At 41.0% G+C, this 23,337-nt stretch overlaps 2 protein-coding genes across 4 annotated transcripts; one reads left to right on the top strand and one right to left on the bottom strand.

Moving 5' to 3' along the window:
- Window positions 1-1,601: 1,601 nt before the first annotated feature.
- CLRN2 (clarin 2) lies at window positions 1,602-9,642 on the bottom strand. Of its 3 annotated transcripts, XM_072862485.1 has the most exons (4): window positions 9,225-9,642; window positions 8,294-8,450; window positions 3,155-3,334; window positions 1,602-2,723 (listed from the first exon to the last, which is right to left on the bottom strand). In XM_072862485.1, exons 2-4 carry the CDS (start codon window positions 8,445-8,447, stop codon window positions 2,458-2,460), a joined length of 600 nt encoding a protein of 199 aa, XP_072718586.1. In that variant the 5' UTR covers window positions 8,448-8,450; window positions 9,225-9,642; the 3' UTR covers window positions 1,602-2,457. The 3 variants fall into 3 exon arrangements, 2 of the variants coding, with proteins under 2 accessions (XP_072718586.1, XP_072718585.1); XM_072862484.1 differs by lacking the exon at window positions 9,225-9,642 and having other exon boundaries at window positions 8,294-8,546; XR_012042669.1 differs by lacking the exons at window positions 1,602-2,723; window positions 3,155-3,334 and adding an exon at window positions 7,314-7,354.
- A 71-nt stretch (window positions 9,643-9,713) lies between these two features.
- Window positions 9,714-20,453, top strand: QDPR (quinoid dihydropteridine reductase). The gene is made up of 7 exons (XM_072862486.1): window positions 9,714-9,872; window positions 10,051-10,143; window positions 11,570-11,666; window positions 13,362-13,502; window positions 15,890-15,998; window positions 17,419-17,502; window positions 19,572-20,453. The coding sequence occupies exons 1-7, from the start codon at window positions 9,786-9,788 to the stop codon at window positions 19,675-19,677; spliced, it is 717 nt and encodes a 238-aa protein (XP_072718587.1). The 5' UTR covers window positions 9,714-9,785; the 3' UTR covers window positions 19,678-20,453.
- Window positions 20,454-23,337: the final 2,884 nt, after the last annotated feature.

Raw genomic sequence — 23,337 nt, 5'->3', positions numbered from 1 at the left:
GAGAATTCTATTTAGTAAAGGCTAAGTTAGGTGTTACAATATAATTCTTTCTGTACAACAACTACTTCGAAATTATATGTTCATACAACAATTACAAATGACAAATATTTCATTTTCTACTTGTGTAATTATACTGCAGTTTAAGGTCTTCTATTTCAGAGCCACTGAGAATTTTCTGGGAGGTGAAGGTGGTGGTACCACCACGGCCTCTGTGGACAGTTTTCTGGACAGTACTGTGCTGTCACCATCTAAGGCACCTTCATAGACTGGGTTGGTTTGCTGCCTATCCATGTACTGGGTATTGCACCATCTTCCCGGAGTCGTGGCCCAGGGTAGAGACTGAGGGAAAGTGCCAGTACAATTAGAAGAACAGTGAAGTAAGTGGGTGGTATAAATTAGGAATCGCTTTTTCTGCCTTATTGAGTCTCCTTTATGCTAAAATTGTAACAGTGCTCCAACTCATCCAAACTTTACAGCTGTCTCTTAAATTTTCATGGGACTTTTTAAAAAAGATGTAGTGCTCCTAAAAAAAAAGTGGCTAACACTGACTTGAAGTTGACAGATTATTAGGGCCTATTGCAGAAGCACCCTCACAAATTTCTGCTTCACTCATAATCCTGCTAAACTTGTAGGGCCCAAACCAGAGATGGTACAGGCTACGATAACAAATACTGCTCATTACATCCGTAGAGTGACTTTGGCTAAGAACATTTCCTCTGAAACCAGGCCACTGACTGCCAAATGTCTGCTGGTCTTGCTGCATATGTGCTGAAAAGGACATAAATAATTTTCATTTCTTATCTCGCACAGAGCTTGCACATACAGTGCTGAAGCATTTAGTGAATATAGTGATTTGAGTCTGCTGTGTAAATTAGGAGTACTTTGAATAGAGTTTTACAACAGCAAAACTGGTTTTATAAGAATACCAAATTAAAGTAGAACCTACTCCATAAAACATCTGTTTTCATTGGTCTTTAGATTAAAACAAAGTAAAAACAGCATGGAAAATAAGTGTTTGGGCCAAAGATATGAAACTCATAGGCTTAAGCTGAGTTATAATTCCGTATTTAAATATCTAAATAAGTGGTGTAATCAGCAAACATGTCAAATATCAGCTTATTCTAGCAACTTTTTTTACTGAGTGTTCTGCACACTTCAGTGATAAAACTAGTAATTTGGGTACATAAAATATGGTTTTAGGCACTTCTGCAAATACTTAACCCTTACGATAGTATTTTTGTGAAGATGTCTTTTCAAATAAAAAATAAGGAATTTTTGTATATCCTGACATGTTCTTAAAACACTTTTAATTCCTTTTCTATAAAAGTTACTATTTTTTTCAAAGAGCTTTTCACAAGAACAGAGTTACACAACCTAGTGGTCTGATGAAGAGTAACTGACTGCAAAATAATTTCTTTAATTTAGATGATAACTTATTTGATTCAGTCAAAGTCATTCTTCAGTTATGTGTAGGTTCTATTGCTAAAAGGTTAGTATGTGTTCACTATAGTAGTCAAAGTCTAAAAATGACATGCTTAATGGCATATTCTTTTCTCTGAAATACTCATTACTCGTGACCCAAGACTGGTTGAATGCCTGTCAAAATTATGGTACTTCCTAACAAAGTAACTTTTCCACCCATTTAACCATTTTTATTCATTTTAATACTGTTTCATCACACATCACTTTAACTTGACTTCAGATAGACATAAGAATTGACAGGGTTCTGAAGACAATTAATCTGTCAGATTATTATTTTCCAGGTTATCTAAAAGCACTATTACTTAATTCTGTTTACTTTACATCCAGAAGCTGCAATGAAACCTTCATCTTGCAGCTAATAATTTATTTTTCATAGTTTACTAGCATCCCATAAACTTTACTTTTCTCACTTCTTTACTTCGTGGGGTTTGAGAATTTCTGTTTTAAAAACATTTCACACATACTTAGCCTGTGCTTCCCCTTAACTTTAGCCTCACAGATGATGAAGTTTTTTTCCGTGCAGTATAACATCATCAAACATATCTTATATGGCCCTCTCAACATTTTCCAGATAATTCTGTGAAGGTAATTGTCAAATGTCCATTCTTTCTGTTTTGAAATAACCTTATAGTATCAAAGGTTTGTGATACACATATTTTCTTTCTAAACAAGGAAGACATTTGGTTTCAATGGAATTGTATTTCACCTTAGTTTTCTAAAATATCTCAAAATGTAAATTTTCTAAAAACTGCAAACAGCACATATTCACTGCAGATATTGGTCAGTTTTGAGAATAATGATATTTGTAGCATCTGTTTGTCCCACTTTCCCACACATGTTAATTGCTGATATTGTAGACTGACGTCTTTACTCATGCTTATACCGAAATCATCCACACAAATCAAAAGCTGAAGAGCCAAGAAGCTGTTTCTATCATGACAGTTCACTTGACCAAAGTAGTTTTGTGTAGATTTATTAGTACATGATGTCTTCTGCTGTAACATTTGCTTCTTCTGTTTTACTCTTAATTTTAGGGAAATGAATCCCACTAATGGCTATTAGCAGCAAATTTACTGCATGTACTGTGGCACTTGCCACACAAAGCCAAAAAGAGTCTTCAAACCGTTCCTCTAAGACAACGAATTGAAAGACATTTTCCTGAAAATTGGCAATTCTTTCTGTGAGGTGATGAAGTTTCACAGCGGCCATAAAGCTGGTGACTGCAAGTACTGTAAATCCACCTGCAACAAAATGAAAGAAGTATTCACCGTTGTCAAAACAAGACAGACGTTTTGGTTGTGCTTCAGAAGGCTTATTGAATACAACAGTGAGCATTACACAGAGTAGGGATAGACTTAGGCATGGCTTAAACACCTTCAAAATGCTTAGTCTTTATTGTATGGCCAAACATCATACCAGTGTTTGTAATAAAGTCCTTTTATCAGTGATATAGAGCCTAAAGACTGGCATTCATAGCTCCTGTAAAAAGTTGACTAGACACAATAAGCCAAGATGCCACCTGACAGTTCTGTTTTGATAGATGAGAATTCACTGCTAACTTCATTTTATTCACAAGTATTTAAGTCGAGGAGATATTTAGTAAGGCAAGAGAAGGAACTTTTAACATTTTGTATGAATGTGACTGGTGAAAAATACTGGTAAATTATTTTACCTGCAAGGAAGTTCCAAAGGCATACTCCTGCTGGACCTTTAATAGCCCGGTAAGGAACTTTTATTGTGTTAAGAATGCAGAATCCAAAACTGACCAGAGAAAAGAAAATGGCCACACAGAGGAACATTATAATCATCACGTGCAGGCCTGTATTCAGCTTTTTCACCATGTGTGGGAAAACTGGCAAGAAAAAAAATCATCTATTCAGTGTGTGTTTTTTCTTGACAACAGTAAACATCATGCTGTGCTCGTGCTACAAACTTAAATTATAATTAAACAAGACAGTTTTTTACAGAGGTGATCAGTTCAGGTAGTTACACACATCTTAGTTCATGATGCTTTATTTGTCACTACATCAGACAAACCAGGGATATTCTACTACAGGAATAATCCTTTGCACAGGGTCTGTGAATAAGGATTCAGACTTAAGTCCTGTTTTATTTATCTAGTTGTTAATGTCTTTATCTCTGCTGCTGCCATCATCTGCTGCATTTCTTTCTGTCTTTTGTCCACCTCTGCTCTCCATCCCAAACTCCTTTTTTTGAGCTTCCCATTCCTGTCCCATGCTCTTTATCTCATCCCTTTGAAGTCCGATAGTCCCAGTTTCCTTGTCCAGCCCCTTGCTGCCTAAAATAGTATAACTGCTTTCTGTGTTTATTTTCTCATGTTATTCTTCTTTCTCTCTCTGCCTCTCTTTAATACTGGCTCCAGTGAGATCTACTCTGATTTTATACTTCCTAATCTCACAGGTTTCCACTTTCAGATTCCCTTCCCAGTTTCTCATCTAGTGTTTATGCCCCCTTTATGCTCTTCTGGGTATCTGGCAGCATTTTAGTTACATCCATAGGAAGCTTGTAAAGTACTGCAGTCAGGTGGGCTTTAGGTGAAGTGCTCACATGTTTTGCTATAGACGTGAGCACTTCCTCAACAGCTTGTCGCTTGCCTGTCTCTAAAGAATGGTAACTTTCTTGGTTTTGTCTTCACAGCCAGAGTTACTCCATTGGACGGCCAAATTGGCCAGCAGCAGGGAATTGTGGAGCACGTGAGTATTCAGTTTATCCTGCAGCCCTTTAGTAATAGAATCAGAAGAAATGTGAGTAGGGAATTGTAGGTGACATGCTGACTGACAGGAAAGAGAGAAGCTGATTGAGAAGAACCCTAAAATACAAGCTGATCAAGAACAACCCTTCACGTAGCATAGCACTGCACACTCACACATGTTTTGAGGAACTAACTGCCTGATTACTAAAAAGTTAGAAGGTACATTATATTATAAACAAATAAATAGATTGCTTCCTATGCTGCATACATGAAAAAAAATCCAAACAAGCCACATAAAAAATAGGCAGCAATAATTGGTAGATGTCACAGTGAATATCAGACATACAATTTGGTCATCATGACATGACAGAATTCTAGCAGATTATGTAGAAAACTTCATACTGTACACATTCCATACAAAAATTCATGATTCAACAGTTCTACCTTTTCAGTAGCTTATTCTGGGGTTGTAGTTGGGTCTGGCATATATGGGAGCTACAGAAGAGACTCCAACAACAAGAAGAAAAGAGGGAAGTAAATGAGAATCAGAAGTATATATGAGACATGGGAAGACAGAAGCTAGCTTGATTTCTTAACGGGCTGAAGGGCAGAGCTCAAAGGGTTGAAGTGAATGGGGCTACATCTGGCTGGCAACCGGTCACCAGTGGTGTGCCTGAGGGTTCAATTCTAGGGCCAGTTCTGTTCCATACAGCTATCAATGATCCCAATGCAGGAGTTGAATGCACCGTTATCAAGTTTGCTGATGATACCAGACTGGGAGGTGCTGTTGACTCTCTTGAGGGACAAGAGGCCTTGCAGAGGGATCTAGATAGATTGAAGCATTGGGCAATGATTAACGGGATGAAATTTAACAAGTCCAAATGCCAGATTCTGCACCTAGGACAGAGTAACGCCGGGCACAAGCACACATTGGGAGAGGAGTGGCTGGAGAGCAGCCCTGCAGAAAGGGATCTGGGGGTGCTGGTGGACAGCAGGCTCAATACGAGTCAGCAGCGTGCCCTGGCAGCCAAGAGGGCAAACCGCGTTCCTGGGGTGCGTCAAACACAACATAACCAGCTGGTCAAAAGAGGTGGTTGTCCTGCTGTCTTTAGCCTTGGTGCGGCCTCACCTTGAGTACTGTGGGCCGTTCTGGGCCCCACAGTTTAAGAAGGAGGTTCAGGTACTTGAATGCATCCAGAGGAGGGCAACAGAGCTGGTGAAGTGCTCGAAGAAATGTCCTGTGAGGAGCGGCTGAGGACTCTGGGTTTATCTAGTTTGGAGAAAAGGAGGTTGAGGGGCAACCTCATTGCTCTCTACAGCTTCCTGAGGAGGGGAAGTGGAGAGGGAGGTGCTGATCTCTTCTCCCTGGTATCCAGTGATAGGATGCGTGGGAGTGGTCCAAAGCTGCACCAGGGGAGGTTTAGACTGGACTTCAGGAAGCATTTCTTTACTGAGAGGGTGGTCAAACACTGGAACAGGCTTCCTAGAGAGGTGGTCGATGCCCCAAGCCTGTCAGTGTTTCAGAAGCATTTGGACAATGCTCTTAACAACATGCTTTACCTTTTGCTCAGCCCTTAATTGGTCAGGCAGTTGGACTAGATTATCATTGTAGGTCCTTTCCAACTGAAATAGTCTATTCTATTCTAAAATAACTGGTAGTGTAACAACAAGGCACAGAGAATTTAGCTTTCTTACAACCCACCAGAGTTTTTAGGGTGCCTGTAAGCATTCTCCTGCCTTTTTTCTGAGGCTCTCGGCCAAGTCCCAAAGACATGACCGGGAAGCCTGGCTTAGTACACAGAAATAAGAATCCTCAGGAAGGATATTGCTGGGGAGGCTCCTGACACATTCCAGCTGTGTTTGCTATGCACAGGCAAAATGCCTAGCTTCCCCAGATCGTTCTTGGGGCTTGATGCAGTTGTCAAAACATAAGCATCTTATGCCAATTTAGATGCCTTAGGACTACCGTAACAACCACGTGGGTCTAACATACATGCCACCCTATGTATGGGACACTTCCAGAAGCAACAGCTGGAGGTCAGATGATACACCTTGAGGAGTCTAAAATGGCACTGGACATGTATTATGGCAACTGAATCATGCTGTCACTGTCCCAGTTAAAAGAGAGTGTGCCAGCTGCAAGCCTACTCTAGTGAATGTTAACACAGTGAAAGGCAGTATACTAATAACCATATATTATTGCAATTCGGAGTTCCAAAGTGCCAGAGCTACTGCAGTACTGCAGCGTATGAGGTGCTAGCTTTCTCTCTTGCTCTGTGCTGCCTGTGCAGTCCATTTATGCTAACACATTACCCAAGAAAAGTCTCCCATGTCTTGCTCCCCACTAAGTTCAGAATGCTTGGAGATTAAGGGGGACATTCAAAGCAAAAAACGTCAAGTCAGACCCAGAACCCCCAGAAGTCCTGCTGACCATTGTGCAAAAGTATTTAACAGCTTTGTGTACTACCATGATACCATTTTGAAACCAGTATTGTGAAAGTATCAAACCCGATAGAGCTATTAAAATATTTAGAAGGAAAAATCTCTGGGATGCTTGTTTACCTAAATGCACGGTTGTGCCCACTGCACTTAATGACCCAATTTTACTGTTCTAACAGGGAGAATTCTTACTAGCTTCAGCGAGAGCTTTGTTTGTTTGAGCAGTATAGGATCATGTCCTCCAAATACGTATTGATGCAGTCCAGAGTGATGGTGGAACATTAGGCCTTCCTCTCAGGTTACACAGTAATTAATCAGTTTATTAAAGAGTCCAGAAAGTTGTACAGAGATTTAAAGGGGGTTTGCTACTTTTTTCCTCATTCTCTCTGACAGGATAGGGTGAAAGAACTAGGACTGTATTTCTGAATGCCCTGAAGAGAAGCAGAGCACAGCTGGAAGAGCTTTGACCTGATGGCCTGTCTGCCAGCCATTCAAACTCACTAGACAAAGTGTTTGAGCATGACTGCTATGTCCATGTCATGAAGTTGCAGCTGCAGCAGAGCTTGAGCAAGACTTGGTTATTGTAAAAGCAGCTAGTCCAAATTCATCACAGCTTAACAGCTGGTCATGCTGATCTAAGTTGAGGTTGCTCTGGTTCTCTTCTCCATTCCTTCGAATTTTTACAGTGGTGCTTGTGCAGTTGTGTAGTCAGCCATGATCCTATGGGAAACAATTTTTTTTTTTTGGTAGGTTAATTTTTTGGCCAGCTTAACTTTCAGAACTACCTCACCACAACAACTACCAGAGCCATTGCAAAGGATGGGGCAGGACAGCATTGCTGTGGGCCAGGGAGAGGGTGAGACTGTGGCAGCTTCAACTCATATTGGTTTAAGTTGCAATGGATCTGCACAGTGAACTAAAAATCTTCAGTGCAAAACACCATTTTCACTACAGCACAGGATGTGTGAAAACTGGAAATCATTCAAAGTACAGATCAACATCTGAGTGCTTTTGAGACGTCAAGAAAATCTTTTAAGTTAAAAGGATAAATTTATAAGAGTTTCTACCTCTTGTAAGAGTTCAGCCATTTTTTCCTCTCCAAAGTTACCAGCAAATAAGGTAAAAATTTCTTCAACATGTTAATAAAGTTAGGAGTATCTGCTATGGCAGACATCTGCATTAGGACAGCTAGAGAAATACAGAAATGTGGCCAGCTAAATAAATCTCTACTTCTTAAAGGAAAAAAAAAAGTGAGGAGTTCAACAGAGAAGGCAAGGACAGAGGCACAAGAGATAGCAGAGCAACACTTGGCATAGGAAAGAGTCAGTCAAGGGGAAAGTATGATTTACAGGGTGATCTCCAAATGACTTTCACTCCCTTCACGAGACTAAAAGGAAACCTTCAATCTAGCCCTGGGGATTTTTTTTCCCATCTTGATTCCAGAATTACAGAACATAACTGGAAGAAAAAAGCTAGCCTGAAATGATAGAGATTTTACATTCACACTCAGATCCCAAACCATGAAGACCACAAGTCAGCCACAAATACAAATTTAATAATAATGATTTGCATTCTATAAGTTCTTTAAACAAAAAGAATAGAGTGCTTTTAAAGTTGAACTAGACATTAGACTAAAGATTCAACCAAAATTGTACTTACTTGTGAATTTGGAACGCCGCCCGCCCAACCCACACTGGCGTATTTTGCCGCCCTGGAAGAGTCCGTAGTAAATTTCTCCACTGAACTTGACCAGCTCTGGATCTGTGGCATTGACCAAATCAGCTCCTGTTTTGCAAAGGATCTTTCCAGTCATCCACTTTGGGGTCCCCATTGCAACAACAATCAAGATAAAAGACACAAAACTTATTAGAGAAGCCAAGGCAAATAAAGTCTTTTTAAAACAGCCAGGCATCCTAGTGGCTTCAAGGAATCATCTCCAGGGCCTCTCTGCAGCAGTCAGGCACGTTTCCCATTTTTTCTCGTGCTCTGAAATGCACAAATGAATAGCGTGCATTTCAAAATACATCTCATTGTATTTTGAGGCTCCAGAAATTAATCTGTATGGTTAAAAATCAAGTCCAAAAATATATTTTGCTGTGACAACATCCTGAAATGGTTGCAAGTTACAGCTTCATTACACTGTAGCGTGGTGATGCTTGTTTCTGCAGAAAGTAATCCTATATCTATCGCCTGACTAATGTTTCATCAGAGGTTTAATTGTCCTGCTCACATGACATCAAGTTCCTTACCATAACAGCATGGGAAGAAAATTAGGAGCAGAATCCATTTTTTCAGATTATTAAAAGCATGGGTAAATAGCTGTGCGCAAGGGACAAAGCATTAAAAACACATAATTTGGCATCAGGATTCTGCTGGCGTCTCAGCCGTGTTGAGCTGCCTTCTCTCGGCGCCTACTCCCACCCTGCCTCTAAATGTCACTGCTGTCAGAGCTACCGGGACCGGCCATCTCGAAGCCTGTTAACTGAGGTACATAAATGATGTTTCAGGCTGCTGAGGTTTCATGCATGAACCTTCTGGACTACAACGGGGCGCACGCAGCTCCTGGCAGCCCGGGGCGGCCCGGCCGTACCTGCCGTGCCAGCGGCGGAGCCCAGGTGCTCAGGGGCTGAAGCAAGCGGCGTAATTCAAGCTACAGGTGCGATCCAGGAGTACTAAAGCAAACCGGCCGTAATTGCCTGTGCTTCTACGGTTACTGCTACTCAAGACCTGCAGGGACCTTCATAACCACTAATTAATTAATCCTGGCAGTATCCCTGGGGGCAGGTAGCACGGTCCGCTGCTGGAGCTCAGGCCGGGTGGGGAGGGAGGCAGGCAGGCAGGCAGGGTGGGTGCCCGCCCGCCCAACACCGCCACAGCGCCGCCGGCTCTCGCCCCGAGCCAGGCCCAGGCGCTGCGGGCCCGGGGGAGCCGCGGTGGGGGATTTTCTGAGGTAAAAGTCTCGCGGCTGCACCACCTGAGCCCTCCGGGCAGGCGGGCAGGGCTCCAGCGCCAGGACCGGCCCCCGCCGCCTTCGGCCGGCCGCTGCCGCCCCTCGCCCGCCCCTCGCGAGGGGCAGCCCGCATGCGCAAGCGGGGCCGGCGGGGCGGCGAGGCCAGAGCTAGCGCTAGAGCGGGGCAGGAAGGCAGCGAGCATGGCCGCGGCGGGCAGGGTGCTGGTGTACGGGGGTAGAGGGGCGCTGGGGTCCCAGTGCGTGCGGTACTTCAAGTCCAGGAACTGGGTAAGCGCTGGGCCGGGGCGGGCGAGGCCGGGAGCCCCGACGAGGGGAGCGCTGCCACCCCACCGGTTCGGCGCTCCCGCGGGAGGAGCCAGCCGCCGGGAGAGCGCCCGAGCCGCGGGGCGGCGTGAGGCGTTTGGGAGAGCGGGCCGCTAACGCGCCGTTCCTCTCGCCGCGGCAGTGGGTGGCCAGCATCGACCTGGCGGAGAACGAGGACGCCAGTGCTAACGTGGTGGTGGGGGCGACCGACTCCTTCCCCGAGCAGGCCGAGCAGGTGGGTGAGCGTCGGGGGGTGGGGCGGGCACCTTCGCCGTGGGCGGCCGCTGCCCGGGAGGCCTGAGGCGGCCTGAGGCTCTCCGAGCGAGGCTGTGGAAGTGATGAATGCAGCCTCTCTCCCTTCGTGTTTTCCGCCATTCGCCCGTTGCCCGCTGCTATAGTAGCTGCAGTGAGGAAGGCGGCTGTGGGGATGGGTCCGGTTTCAGGCAAGAAGCCGCCGCTGTGGGGCTAAGGAGCCCGGCCGGTGGCCGTCCTGCTGCCGTACTGTGAACCCGAAGATCCCAGCTTCTGCTCGGCGCTTCTTTTTATTTTTTTTCTAATTGCATGCGTGAATACGCAGAAAGAGCTGGGATTTTGGAGGTTCAGCACATAAGGCAGTTTTGCATTATTTTTCTGTTGGCGACTTGAAAAGTCGTGGACTGAATCGGATTAGTATAATGAAGATGGATTAGGACATCTTAAAATGCAACACTTCTTTCTAATGTCCTAACTCTTAAATGTGTTGTGTATAGGTAGATGGTATCCTCAAAGCATGCATACCCTAAGCCCCAGTGGGATCCCTAGAGAATGCACTGGTTTCCACAAAGGTAAACATGGGAGAATCCAAGCAAACCTAAAAACTGTTTTGCTTTATTCTCAAGAGATAGGATTTATTTTTTTAATTTTAACTTTTGAACCTATTTCTCTTATTGATAAACTGAATCAGTAGCCGATATGTTTTCTTTATATCTACACAACTCTTAAGGCTTTTAAAGAGTAATAATAGAATGTTTGCAATGTATTTTTCAATGCTGAGCCTTTGTGAAAACCAGTGGATTTTTTAATTTTGTTGAGAGATGGATTGTTTGCTTTTCATAGCCAACAAACTGACACTTGGTAATGAAGTCTTATATTTGAAAAAGATACTGGATATCTAAAAGTACACAAACTCAAATTTAGGGGCCAGACTCGAACTGATGGTTGTGGTCTAGATGGAAGCAATAAGAAAGCTAATCTTTGGTTGTTCATTTCTTGCACTGTCATCAAAAGTAACACCAGTAGTCCTGATCAGAACTGGAGTTTCATTTCCCATATTAAACAGCACCACACCCAGAGAAGAACCTGTCAAAAAGTAAGTTACAAATAAAAATTTTTGTTAATGATATAGGTAAGGGTCAGATCTTTCAGTCCTGCTCAAGTCAGTTATTTCCCGTGCTATCCCACACTGTATGGTCTGACTTTCATCTGTAGTTATCTTTCAGCACAATTATCTTGTTTTGAGTTCAAAGATCACAAATGGTAATTTTCTGCAGCTGTTTAAATTGCTATGTGTTGTGTTACTCGGCTACGTAACTGGAAAAAAGTAACTTTAAAGTAGTCTTGATATTTACTCCTTTACCTTATCAGTCCAGTGTTTTCAATATGTTTTTTTCTATGTATTGAAGGTGACAGCAGAGGTTGGAAAACTCCTTGGTGAAGAAAAAGTGGATGCAATCTTGTGTGTAGCAGGAGGATGGGCTGGAGGCAGCGCCAAAGCTAAATGTAAGCCTTTGGTACATGCATGCTGGTGAACACATGAATGAAATCTGAGAGGAATCCTTAAAAATCATGGTAATAAATATATTTGAGATCATCTTTCATCCTGAGTCCAGAAGAGGACAAGAGCGTAAAAGTACAAAATATGTCACAATGTTCAGTCACAATGCTTCTTAGTGCTTCTCTGAATTTTTGCTGTCTATTAAATTTGCACAGTGCTTAGTATTTTCAGTAATACTTTTTGATGCACCAATTTTCATTGGAAAAATCTTGATGCACTTTATGAAGGAGTTCAGCATTATTATCTATGAACTAACTTTTGCTGAGGTTACCTGTGTCAGGCAAGTTACAGAAGACAGTGGCTGGGTAGAAACATCGATGTTTCCTAATTCATTGCTTGATGCATAAATCCTCAGTTGCCTCCTGCAGTTCTCTGAGCTATTACTGTGCAACACAGTATTGGAAGGAGCTGTCTAATGACCTGATATCATGCTACAGAAAAGAGCCTTCAGTTTAAAAAAAGCTTTTAAACATGTAATATTCAGAATTAAATTTTATACTTTACCCACTAGTGTAGAGATACAAGGAAAAAGAAATAGCCTTGTTTTCTGTCTGGAGTAAATCTGGTAAAATGTGTCCTTTTCTTGCCCCCTTCCAGTTCGGACGTTACAAGCAAAGATTTCTTTTTAAAGAGAGACAATATGGAAAGGCATACACGCTTACACCACAGTTGCACTATATTACATTGTTATTAATGTGCACCATATTTTAAATAAGGTACTTTATGATAACCATAATTTATAGTGATGTTATTGGTAGGGTAGTGGGATATCTTGGGATAGGTGGTCGGCTTATGTCACAGATTTACTTGTGCTTATTCCATATTGTGTTATGGAAATGGTTCTTTCTGAATACTAAGATCTTCAACATGGCTAGTTATTGTTTTTCATCTTTTCCCATGCAGATACTGATAATAAAAAACAAAGATGAGAGTGCAGATTTTGCTTTTGTTGAAAGTTAGTGGTGTACCTCCCCTGGTAGGCTGCCTTACCAGAGGCTGGGCTCCAGTATGGAGGGGCACTGGAATGCGCACTCAGTACAGTGCAGATGCATGCATCTTCGGTATTCCATACCAGCATACTACTGTCAGACAGACAGATTGTTTCTTGGTTTATGAAGTAATCTGGTGATAAGAAGGTTTTTTTTTTCAACTCCTTTACCTCTTGGAGTCTTCTATCTGCATATTAATGGAGCGTAGCTCTTTCGCAGCCAGTGAGGAAGTTATGGAAAGAGACAGGTCATGGTAGTACAAGGTGAGATGAGGCTAATGTGAGACTTTTGAGATTCTTGACAAAGATTGAAGGAACCCCTACAGGAGTTTCAAGAACTTGGAAATCTTTGAACAATTCATGGGGAGCTAATGGAACTATCTTGGGTTTATTTTTTGTGTTTCTGGTAGTGAGAAAGCAGATAATTGCCTAGAATATATGTTGTAGAGCTGGGGCTCAGAGCCCAAAGAAAAGGGAGATAAAGACATAAATTGATATTTTACCCAATGTGGAAGTAGAAAATGGTAGAAAGCATGTTTTCATTGTCCTGTTGCGTGTTTCATTGTCCGTTGCACTCTGTGTGACAGTAAGGAAATTAGAGTTGGAAGTCTTCTATCTTTTAGTTAATTTCACTAATTCTCTTCCTAATCAGCTTTATACAAAAACTGTGATCTGATGTGGAAGCAGAGCATTTGGACATCCACTATTTCCAGCCACTTAGCCACAAAACATCTGAAAGAAGGCGGCCTCTTGACTTTGACAGGAGCTCAAGCTGCTTTATCTGGAACTCCAGGTAAAATGCAATGCATGATAACTGCTGGGTCATCAGCCGTTATAGCTGTCTGTTAGTCTGAGCATTCTTGTTTGTGAAGCAACAGTTTTACTCCCCAGTTGGCATCTTGTACAAATGGAAAATTGCTGCTGAAACACTTGAGGAAAGTGTAATTTTACAGGTAGCAATACTGAATCTCTTGAAGCTAGAGTGCAAACAGATAGAATCAGTATTTAAATAATATTTGACATGCATTGGTGAAATGTACTTGGCTAATATATGATATAGTAAAAAAAGTTTGGAAAATAATGAAGAATAGGAGCACAGAGCAACCTGTAATTACAGTGCTTAAATAAAGTTAAATCTCCTATTTGTGTTCTGAAAGGCAGAGTCCTTAATTGCCCAATTTTTCCATTGGTGATGACTTGGCTGATTCTGTTAAATGTACTTGTTCTGTTCATGTTCTGATTCCAGTCTACCTTTGCTTCAGACATAGATAAGCTTGTTGACCTTCGGCTTTGACCTCCAGTAGCTATTTAATATGAACTTTATAGAGTTTTTTTCATCTCGTGCCTCGCCATGTTGGTCTGGAAGGAGGAAGAAATCTGGGAGAAATTTAAAATTAAAAAAAAAAAAGGCACCAACACACAAGCCTGCAGGCAGGGAGAAGAAAGTTTTTGAGACAAATACTCTTATTTTCCAGTCTTTTAGTAGTGTGACTTCAACAATATTTTGATGAGACATAGATACTAAAATTTTAAAACATATTATAAAATTTATGAATATTCCTGAAAGCTGTGTCTAAAACTGCTCAGGGAAAATGTGCTGTATTTTCTAGTTAATGATTTACCTTCTGTGTTTACAGCTGCATCTGGCATAGTCCGAAGATAAAAGGCTTATTTTATGAGAATAAGCAGATGAATAATTCACTGTGTACTACTGACTGACCATATACAAATGAAAAAAATGTGAACTCTGGCGAACTTTCATGTTGGGTTTTTTGGGTGGTTTTGGGAGGTAGGGACCACAACACAGGAATCAAAGTGATTTGCTTTCATGTTTTGAACTAGCTGGTTTCAACGAGTCTGGATTTTTCTGAAAAACACAGCAGTGCTTTGGGCAAACACATGCAACTTATTAACATCAGGAAGAATTGGGAAAGAGTTGTTACTCAACTTTTGCAAATATGACTGGTTAGGCTTGTTACTACCAGCTGTTATGGAAGGAATCATCTTTTTCTTGTTTGCTGCTAGGGTGATTTTTCATTTCCTATATTAAAATGTTGACTCACATAATGCAAATGGAAGAATACTGAGAATTATATAAACAGTTAGAGGAGCAGTCTGACAGTGATGGCTAAGAAATGTAGAAGCATGAAAAGGTTTAAGACGACTTGGAATATTTGGTTTAGATGAGACAAGAGGGGAATACGATAGAGATGCAAATATTTTTATTGTAACAAAATAAGTTAGCTACTGCTGCCCATGATTCCATCTAATAAAAATGGATGTTATACAATATGCCTAATTATTTATAATGGAAACACTTCTACAATGCAAAATTACCTTTAACTTTGGTATAAAATACTTCCTCAGGAACATTGGAAAGGGGTTGTGTAGTTACATAGATGGGCAGAAAGGCATCCAGTTGTAGTAGACAAAATACATTTATTTTTTCTTACGTGCTTAATTTGTGTCTAGACCGCTTGGCAGGTACATACCATGAGACATCTCAGACCTATAGCACCCTGATTATCCAGATCTTGTACCTGACCAGTGTGCCTTATGCTCTCATTCCTGTAGCTCTTGCACTGCTAGGTACTGTCTCCCTAGAAAGCAACAGTGTTTAGGAAGAAGTTTGCTTTTCCTGCAGGTTATCTAGTAATTTCCTACCATGAGGGGTTTTTTTTGTAGTTTTCTCCAAAGGGCCTATCAGACTTGGGATGCTGACCAAGTGAATTACAGTTCTGGAGAGAAGTGAGCTGTATCTCTTTGGCTCCAAACCTGCAAATACCTTAGTCATATGATTAAAATTAATGGATGATTGCCTTGTTAATGCCTATGAGCATCTTCACACTTTATTAGATTTGTAAGGTTAGCCCTGTAGGTCCCATCCTTCAGGGTACATTTAGGTACATTAACTAAACATACTTAACTCTGTAAGCTGCTTATTTCTGTAGAACTGAGTAACCTGCAATCTGTGATAGTTTGTGAATGTCTAGTAAGAGCCTTGTGTTTTTTCTTTTTTCCTTTTTTCTTTTAATATGTATGTTTTGATATGTTTTAAAAGTCTGATTCTGTTCTGGCTGTGGTAAGTGTTCTTAATATTCATCAAACAATCTGAGTTACTACTGATGATGCTGAGAGCTGTTTTGATTGTGCTCTAATTTACCTGTTTTTAATTGTTAGGGATGATTGGCTATGGCATGGCCAAAGGAGCAGTGCATCAGCTTTGTCAGAGTTTATCTGGTGCCAATAGTGGCTTGCCATCTGGTTCTGCTGCTGTTGCCATTTTACCGTAAGTGGTTGCATAGCTGCCTCTGCCTGCATTGTTTTATTTAATTGTGTCTGTAACCTAGAGTCACGTGGATATGCTTGCGATGGCCTGTTCACAGTACACAAACAGCTTCTCAGACCTACTTATAGTTTCACAGAGAAAGGAGGCATCTTCAGTGAAGATGAACAAAATGATATGCAAGTCACCCTAAAAATGATTAAATTATTTTCTTTTCCTTTCCTTTGCAAAACACTAGTGGATGTTAGGATTAAAATTTGATTGACTTTTAAGTAGTTTAACCCTAGCCATGCATTAATGTGTGGGGTTTTTTTAAGTATAGACAGAACTTTGAAAATAAGATGACCTATTCAGCACAGTTTTAGATTTAGCTGTGTGATAATAGTAAAGCAAAGGATTACTTGACAAGTTTTGACTTGGTTAAAGACGCATCTTCATAAGGTGCTGCGTATCTATGCTTGATCAGTAAAATTAGGTCACTTTGAGTATCTGTGAAAAGAAAAAGTTAAGCTTGTATTTGCCTGTCGCAGCTTTCTTTTTGATGAGGAAAGCTAGTAAAAAGTGGATGGCCTAGTAAGTCTTCACTATGTCTAAATTTATCAATTCTGCTGCAAAAATTAAAAGTATTTTTCTTGCTAGGTCCATATCTAGTTCAGGACCCAAAACTTAAGGCTAAAGAGTCCTGTGTAGGGATTTGGAACACTACCTGAATTCTTCCTGCTTTGTTTTCCTTATATACACACTCTTAAGCGCACTTCTTCAGGTCAGAGAGCAATGGCATGAAAAGCGTTTGGATAATTGACACCACCTTGTCCAGAGCTTTACAGACAAGCAGACAGCAAGATCACTGCACTTTTGGGCATTCTGCACTTGCATAGTTCTCATGCAAAACTCTGTTCTTGAGTGAATTTTTGAGAGAGAAATTATACATTGGATTGTCAACAGCATCTCAGTGAAGGAGTTGTGAAAAGTCCACCCCTTAATATCATAGTATGTAGTGTAAATATGTATCATCAAAGTTAAAACTTCCTGTGCTTGTGCACTTAATCTCTGCATTTGCAGCTGCCGTGAGCCTATTTGAAAGCATGGATGTAGTGTCTATGTGCTGTGCAGTACTTGTGAACAAGCATATTACTGCCATTCCCTGTCTGCATGAGAGAGACTGGAAGGGAGCTGTGGGCTAAGTGGTTGCCCTAATGGGCTGGATATTATCAGCGTGCCAGGAAGGTGAGGGGTTATAGGTTGGAGCCTTTGATATACATTGAAACTGATGGCTATATGCTGTTAACACATGTAGAGGATGCAAGGGAAATCCATACCCGTGGTATAAAAGTCAAGCATACGTTACAGCAATGAATAGAAGCAGGTGGCACTCATCAGAAACATGATGTATAAATAAAAGGCTTATCTTTTTTAATCACAGGGTTACCTTAGATACACCAGCAAACAGGAAATCAATGCCTGATGCAGATTTCAGCTCCTGGACACCCTTAGAATTCATTGCTGAGTGAGTATCCATGTGACAACTAAGCAATTCCTCACTGTCTCTCTTGCTGCTGCATCTTATTGCATGTTCTTTCTAAACAGCTGTCTTGGATTTGGGTTTTTTTTTTTCCTCTGTCATCCCCTCATTGTGTATGTTTCTAAATCACATTGGGTTTATTGCACAGGCTTCTTAACTGGAGAAAATTAGCCCAACTGCATCAAGTTCAGCATCTCTACACCAGTTATTCTGACAAGGGAGATAGCCTTAAGCAATTGGAAGCCAGAGAATCTCATAAAGCCTGTAGACAAATTAAATTGCAGACAGCAGGAGACAGTAGTCTGGCTTAAAGGTAAACTGCAAATAGGCATGTAAACTTTGGTGGCATTATGTTTCTTTTAAGCACTCTTTACTGCCCAGTCTATGGTGTGTTGGTTTACTTCTCTCAGCTGGCAAAATTCCTGCTCTTGTTTAGAAAACTTTAGTCAAGATTTTTTTGTTTTCCATCATCCACAAAGGCTTGTCCTGAACGATGTTGCAAAATGCTGAAACTTCAGCTGTAGCTTATGTAACAGCAGGCTGAGATTATAAGGCTTACTGTTTCTCATTCCTCTCAGATAGAGAAGGTGCATCATAAGTACTGCTTTCTGCGATGTGATGGGGAGTAGCAAAGATTCTGCTGAGGGTGAGCTGTCGAAGAAAATAAGGACACAACTGTCCTGCCTCTTTGCAGAAAAACAAAGATGAATCTACGTTTGTACACCGTAAAGGGCTTTACTCTTACACATTTTTAAAGTCTTTTAAAACTGACACTGAAATTGCATTTACCTATTGCTAATTGTTCAGAGTAGTTTTAGTTCTGACATTAGATTTCCCCTTTTTTTGTGATTTTTTTAAGTTGGACGTCGGAGTGGGAAGTGGTTTTTGTTGTGAGAAGCCTACGCAGCTGTTTGATGTGGCTCTTTAAAAGGGCCCCATCAATTGAATTTAGTTGGCCTAAAAATGTTCAAAAAAATCTTTATTATGCTCCAGAGACTGCTTAGCCAGATGTTGTGGTTTTACAAATTCATTTTTGTTTAAATTTTAACTTTTAAAGTATTTTTTCCTTACGGGAGAATTAGGTTGATTGGCCTATGCATTTTGCAACATCATTCAGGACAAGCCTTTGTGGATGATGGAAAACAAAAAAATCTTGACTAAATTTTTCTAAACAAGAGCAAAAATTTTGCCAGCTGAGGGAAGTGAACCAACACACGATAGAGAATTTGTTTCTTGCTCTAATTCCCTAAACTTTAAATCCAGCTTTGAAAACTGAAAATCTCACTGGCTGTGGAAGAAAAACATCCAATGTTGTTGAGCGTTGGTAACATCTGCGTCTTGGGAAGGATGCAGGAAAGCTTTTCCTATATGGCACTTGAATTTTGCACACTGGAGGCCGTTGTGTCGGGTAGCAGGACGTTCCAATGTGGCAGTTGCTATGTCTGCAATATTGGAAGGGTTGATGGACCTGAAAAATAACACTGCGCTTTCTGTATTATGTTTTGAGTAAGTGCTATTTCTGGTGTGCTACCTAGAACGAGTGCATCTTAGCGCTATTTTGGATGTCTTAAGGCTTTCTGTGCTTCTGCTGAGATCACTTTCACAGTTAAATATCTAAGTGTTATAATGGCCTGTTGGCAGAGTAATGGGTTTAGCAACTCTATTTTAGCCATAAATCTGTGTTTCTGATATATACTATAAAGGCAACTTAAGTAGCCTCTCCTTCCCCTTTTCAAATGTTTTTTTGTTTTTAACTTGGAAAAAACTTGCCACTTTGGCTTCCCACTTTGACATTTTAAGCTCCTGGCCTTTTCCTTTGAGATGTTCTGAAAATCCTGTGTGTGTGCTATAAAGCCCTACGAATTTCTCTGGGCCTCTGTCCAGCTCTGAGGGTCTGAATCCAGTGGTTGCATTGCCAGTTTACAACATACATAGAAATCGCTAGAGAGGGCAATAGGAAAAGAAGGCTTTTTTTAATGCTTCCTGTTTAATATACCTGATAGTAGTGTTTTCTTCCTCCTCTTCACCCTGTTTTATCCATTTATTTAAAACAGAACCTTTTTTGACTGGATAACAGGAAAGAATCGACCAAACTCAGGGAGTCTAATCCAGGTGATAACCACAGGAGGGAAGACTGAACTAGTTGCAGCACATCTTTGATGTCAGTCACTTAAGACGGTGGAACTTAAGCAAAGGAGGAGCTATGGAAAATCTGTCTGCCAGTATAATTTGGATGGTCTTCTGTATCCAGTGATTGTAGTTATGTCATTAATGGAACCAGATTTCAAGTAATATTTCTGTGCTGTCAGTTGTGAGCTATTGGCATTTGTTTACCAACAAGTATCAAGTATTGGTCTCTAAATTAAAGTTGCAGGCTTTAAAGTCTGTAAATGTCCTAATTCTGAGCATTGTATGTCGACTTACCCGTTTTCTCTGAAATGGGAATTGTGCTTAATTATGTCATGTAATAATGTATATAATGGTTGGATTTTTTTCTCAGTCAGTTAAGTGTTTCTAGCAACTTATTGTGAATCTTTCAGTAGTCTGTCTGTCGTCTTCTGTCTGAGAATGTAACCCTGCCCTGCATATTATGATGTCTGTAATTACAGGAAACATTACAGTCATTATATAATGTCCTAGTCTGGTAACATTTTTCTTGTGAATGTTCCACTTGAGTTAATGGAACTGTATAGAGATTACCCACTTGAGAAGGAGTTCCTAATTTGCCTTACAGTTTATAAGCTGCTATCAGGCCTACAGTTGTAGGATAAAACAGTCGTTCTGCCAAATGATCAGTATGTCTTTGTGTTAGTCATGATGGTTCTTTGCTTTTTGAAAAAGCAAAGTGCTGTAAAGAAGTACTAGAAAAAGCATACACACACTTCTATTTGAAAATGGAACTTTTTGTGCTAAATAAATGTATATTGTTTTATGTACTGGGCTGTCTCCATCACTGTAATCCAAATATTTGGATAACATTTTCATCAATTTAACTGAACTTGCAGTTCAGTTATGGCAAAGGACTTCATATTTTTTTTACTTACTGCCTTCTGATCTTGCTGTGTAAAATATGTTTCTGTGATAGAGGTGCAGAAGAGCTACTAGCTGTGCCTAGAGGCAGGCCTTCAGCCGGAGCAAATGCTTCCTTTAATCCAGCTACATTACGTGGAAATACAGTTTGGCTGCAGAGTGAAAGTATTGTCTGTTCTGAGTGTAGGCTTATGTGGAATCAGTACTCTTAGGTTTTTTGGAACATCTTAAAAACAATTGCACGTGCCAAGGGGTATGTATGTTCTCTCTAGGCACTTTTTAAAAATTAACTTCAGGGTTGTGTTGGGAAAGGATTTGCTGCCATGAGTCTGGAAACCTTTCCCCTCTTCTCACTAGGAAAAGCTCACATGTGCCCATGTCACTTTTAACATGATCATATGGCTGCATGATTGCCTTTTTTGGTATGACTGTTCCTTCACTCGTTTTGTTCTGGATGCAAAGATGGGAATTTTTATGTCCTGTCAAACCAGTCAAGAACTGTCAATTCATGAAGCTGCTTTTGATTTAAAATGGAAGACTCATAGCCATACTGTTTGACCAGCAATTTCTACATGCTAAGAGGACAGACAAAAACTGCAAGGCACTGATAAGGAATGAAACACTTACAGTGTTACTTGATTATCCTGGAAAAGGGAAGAGCTATGATACTACCAGCTTACATGATTTGAAGGCTTCCCTTTGCCAAGCTAGCTGAATTTCCAAGTTGCTTTCAAGTTGCTATGTTGTGTCTTTTTGCAAACAGCTATTGAACTGTGTCTCAGAAGCTCCCTGAAGAGTAGATCAAACTCCTAAATGGTGAAAGGAGCACAGCTGGGATTCCAGCTGTGCATTTCTACAGCTGTATAAGAGCACAGGGCCAAGAACCTAGCAGGCTCTATGGCTCATGGATATTTTTACAGAACTTGCTGTGGCAGAAGATGGTAACAGCAAATGGGACTAAGACGAGCAGAGAATCTTTTATTTGCTAAGGGCTACAGGGGCTTTTCAGGCATCTTTTATAGATCATGCGCACATACCTGGACCTTAATGTTGTTAACAACCTGGTGAAAAAGGCAAATGGCTGCTCATTGGGCATGGGGAATTAAGTTGAAGGCTGTGACTTACCAACCCTGAAATTATACTGGAGGAAAGATGGAAACCAGGTTTATATTTTGGTAGAGAACAAAAGGTCAGAAAAAGACAATGAGGTGCAATCCGTGCATTTCAGAAGCCAGATTGATTCCTTCTTCACTAGAAAGATCTGATGGTCCTGGTAGGAAAACCTGAGGCACATCTGTGGTTCTGAGCTAGAAGCTTCAGATATGCTCTGCCAGTGTCAGCTAGAGATAGGGCCTTGAAAATGGGAGGTGTCTATGCAAAGGAGGGGGTCACTAAGCTTGTGGAGACCTAACCTGGCTAGTTGTCTCCCTCCATGTGATGTTGCATGAATGCACTAGCGCAGGTCTAGAAGCAGAACAGCTGTGTTAGGACAGTGTTGAACACGAAGCAGTGCCACCAGTCACTCTGTGCTGCTGTACGCGTGCAGCTCTAGCTCCAGTGCCAGTTCAATGCCTCACAGGGCTCTGCTGGGCACATCTTGACTGCTGCTCTCACCCAGCTACTTAAATGAAAGGCTGTGGTTGTTTTAAGACACAGTAGCTGTATAAACGCATGAGATGGAAGAAATCCATGTTCAGTGGAGTGTGAACATAGTAACAGGAATGTTGTCAACTGAGCTTTCTTTCTTCCACTCTTGCTTGAAGGGGGAAGAATGGTAGAAAACATGAGCAACTTCTCCATTCCATAAAAGGTGTCTACCCCAGTGTCCTCATTCAACTTGTACTGGTGCCTGTTGGATAAAAAGCAGTAATATAGCTGCATTTTCACTGTAGCAATGTAAGAGTGGTGAAATATGCTGACTGTGAAACACTGAATAGTGTTCACATAAACATAATTGTGAATGGAAGACTGTTGACTGGATTATTAACTTTTATCAGTAGCAGGTATGAGTGGAAAGAGATGAAAATGGCATTATTGAAGCTTGAGAGTGAGAACAAAGGTGTTGGCAAGTGTTGCCAAGTCAAGCTTGCTGCTAGAGGTGAGAGATTTAACCTGGGGAGTTTGATGGAAAAGAGGCTTTGCGTGACCAGTTTCAAACTGTGTCTCTACAAACTTTATTCCAGTTAAGTAATTGTCTAGGAAAAAAAGCCACCCTGACACTGCGAACATCTGGGTTGCTTGGCCTCTTCAGCAGGCTGAGAGGTCTGTTGGTGCTGCAGTGAGGAGGAGAGATGTAGTCTGTGGGAACTACAGGGAGTTAATCCGTACTAAACACGCAGACACAACTGGAGACTGGAGACTAGAGGTCTGTTGCGAAGATTTTCACAGAATCCCAGAATGGTTTGGGTTGGAAGGGACCTTTGAAGATCACCTAGTCCAGCCCCCCTGCCATGGGCAGGGACAGCTTAGTGCTTCTTACAGAAATGCAATACCTGATGAATTTCCACTCCAGCGTTGTTGAGAACCCCTGAATTGTTCAGCATACTTCACTATTTATGTGGCACCATCAACAACAATGTAATACTGCAGAAGTAAGAAGTTTATCCTCCTTTAATTTAAGGAATGCAATATTTATTAATTTCTTACATATATGAAGCAGACGAATTTATCTTTTTTTTATTTAGAATTGTACAACCAGTGTCATATTAAAAAATTCACATGCATAGATCTGATTTAGTAAGGCACTTTTCTATACAACCTTCTTTTGAAGATGCATACTACTGTTTACTA

Source organism: Ciconia boyciana, chromosome 5 (genome assembly GCF_034638445.1).
Source record: "Ciconia boyciana chromosome 5, ASM3463844v1, whole genome shotgun sequence".
Taxonomy (NCBI): domain Eukaryota; kingdom Metazoa; phylum Chordata; class Aves; order Ciconiiformes; family Ciconiidae; genus Ciconia; species Ciconia boyciana.
This window is presented reverse-complemented; position numbering and strand designations above follow the sequence as displayed.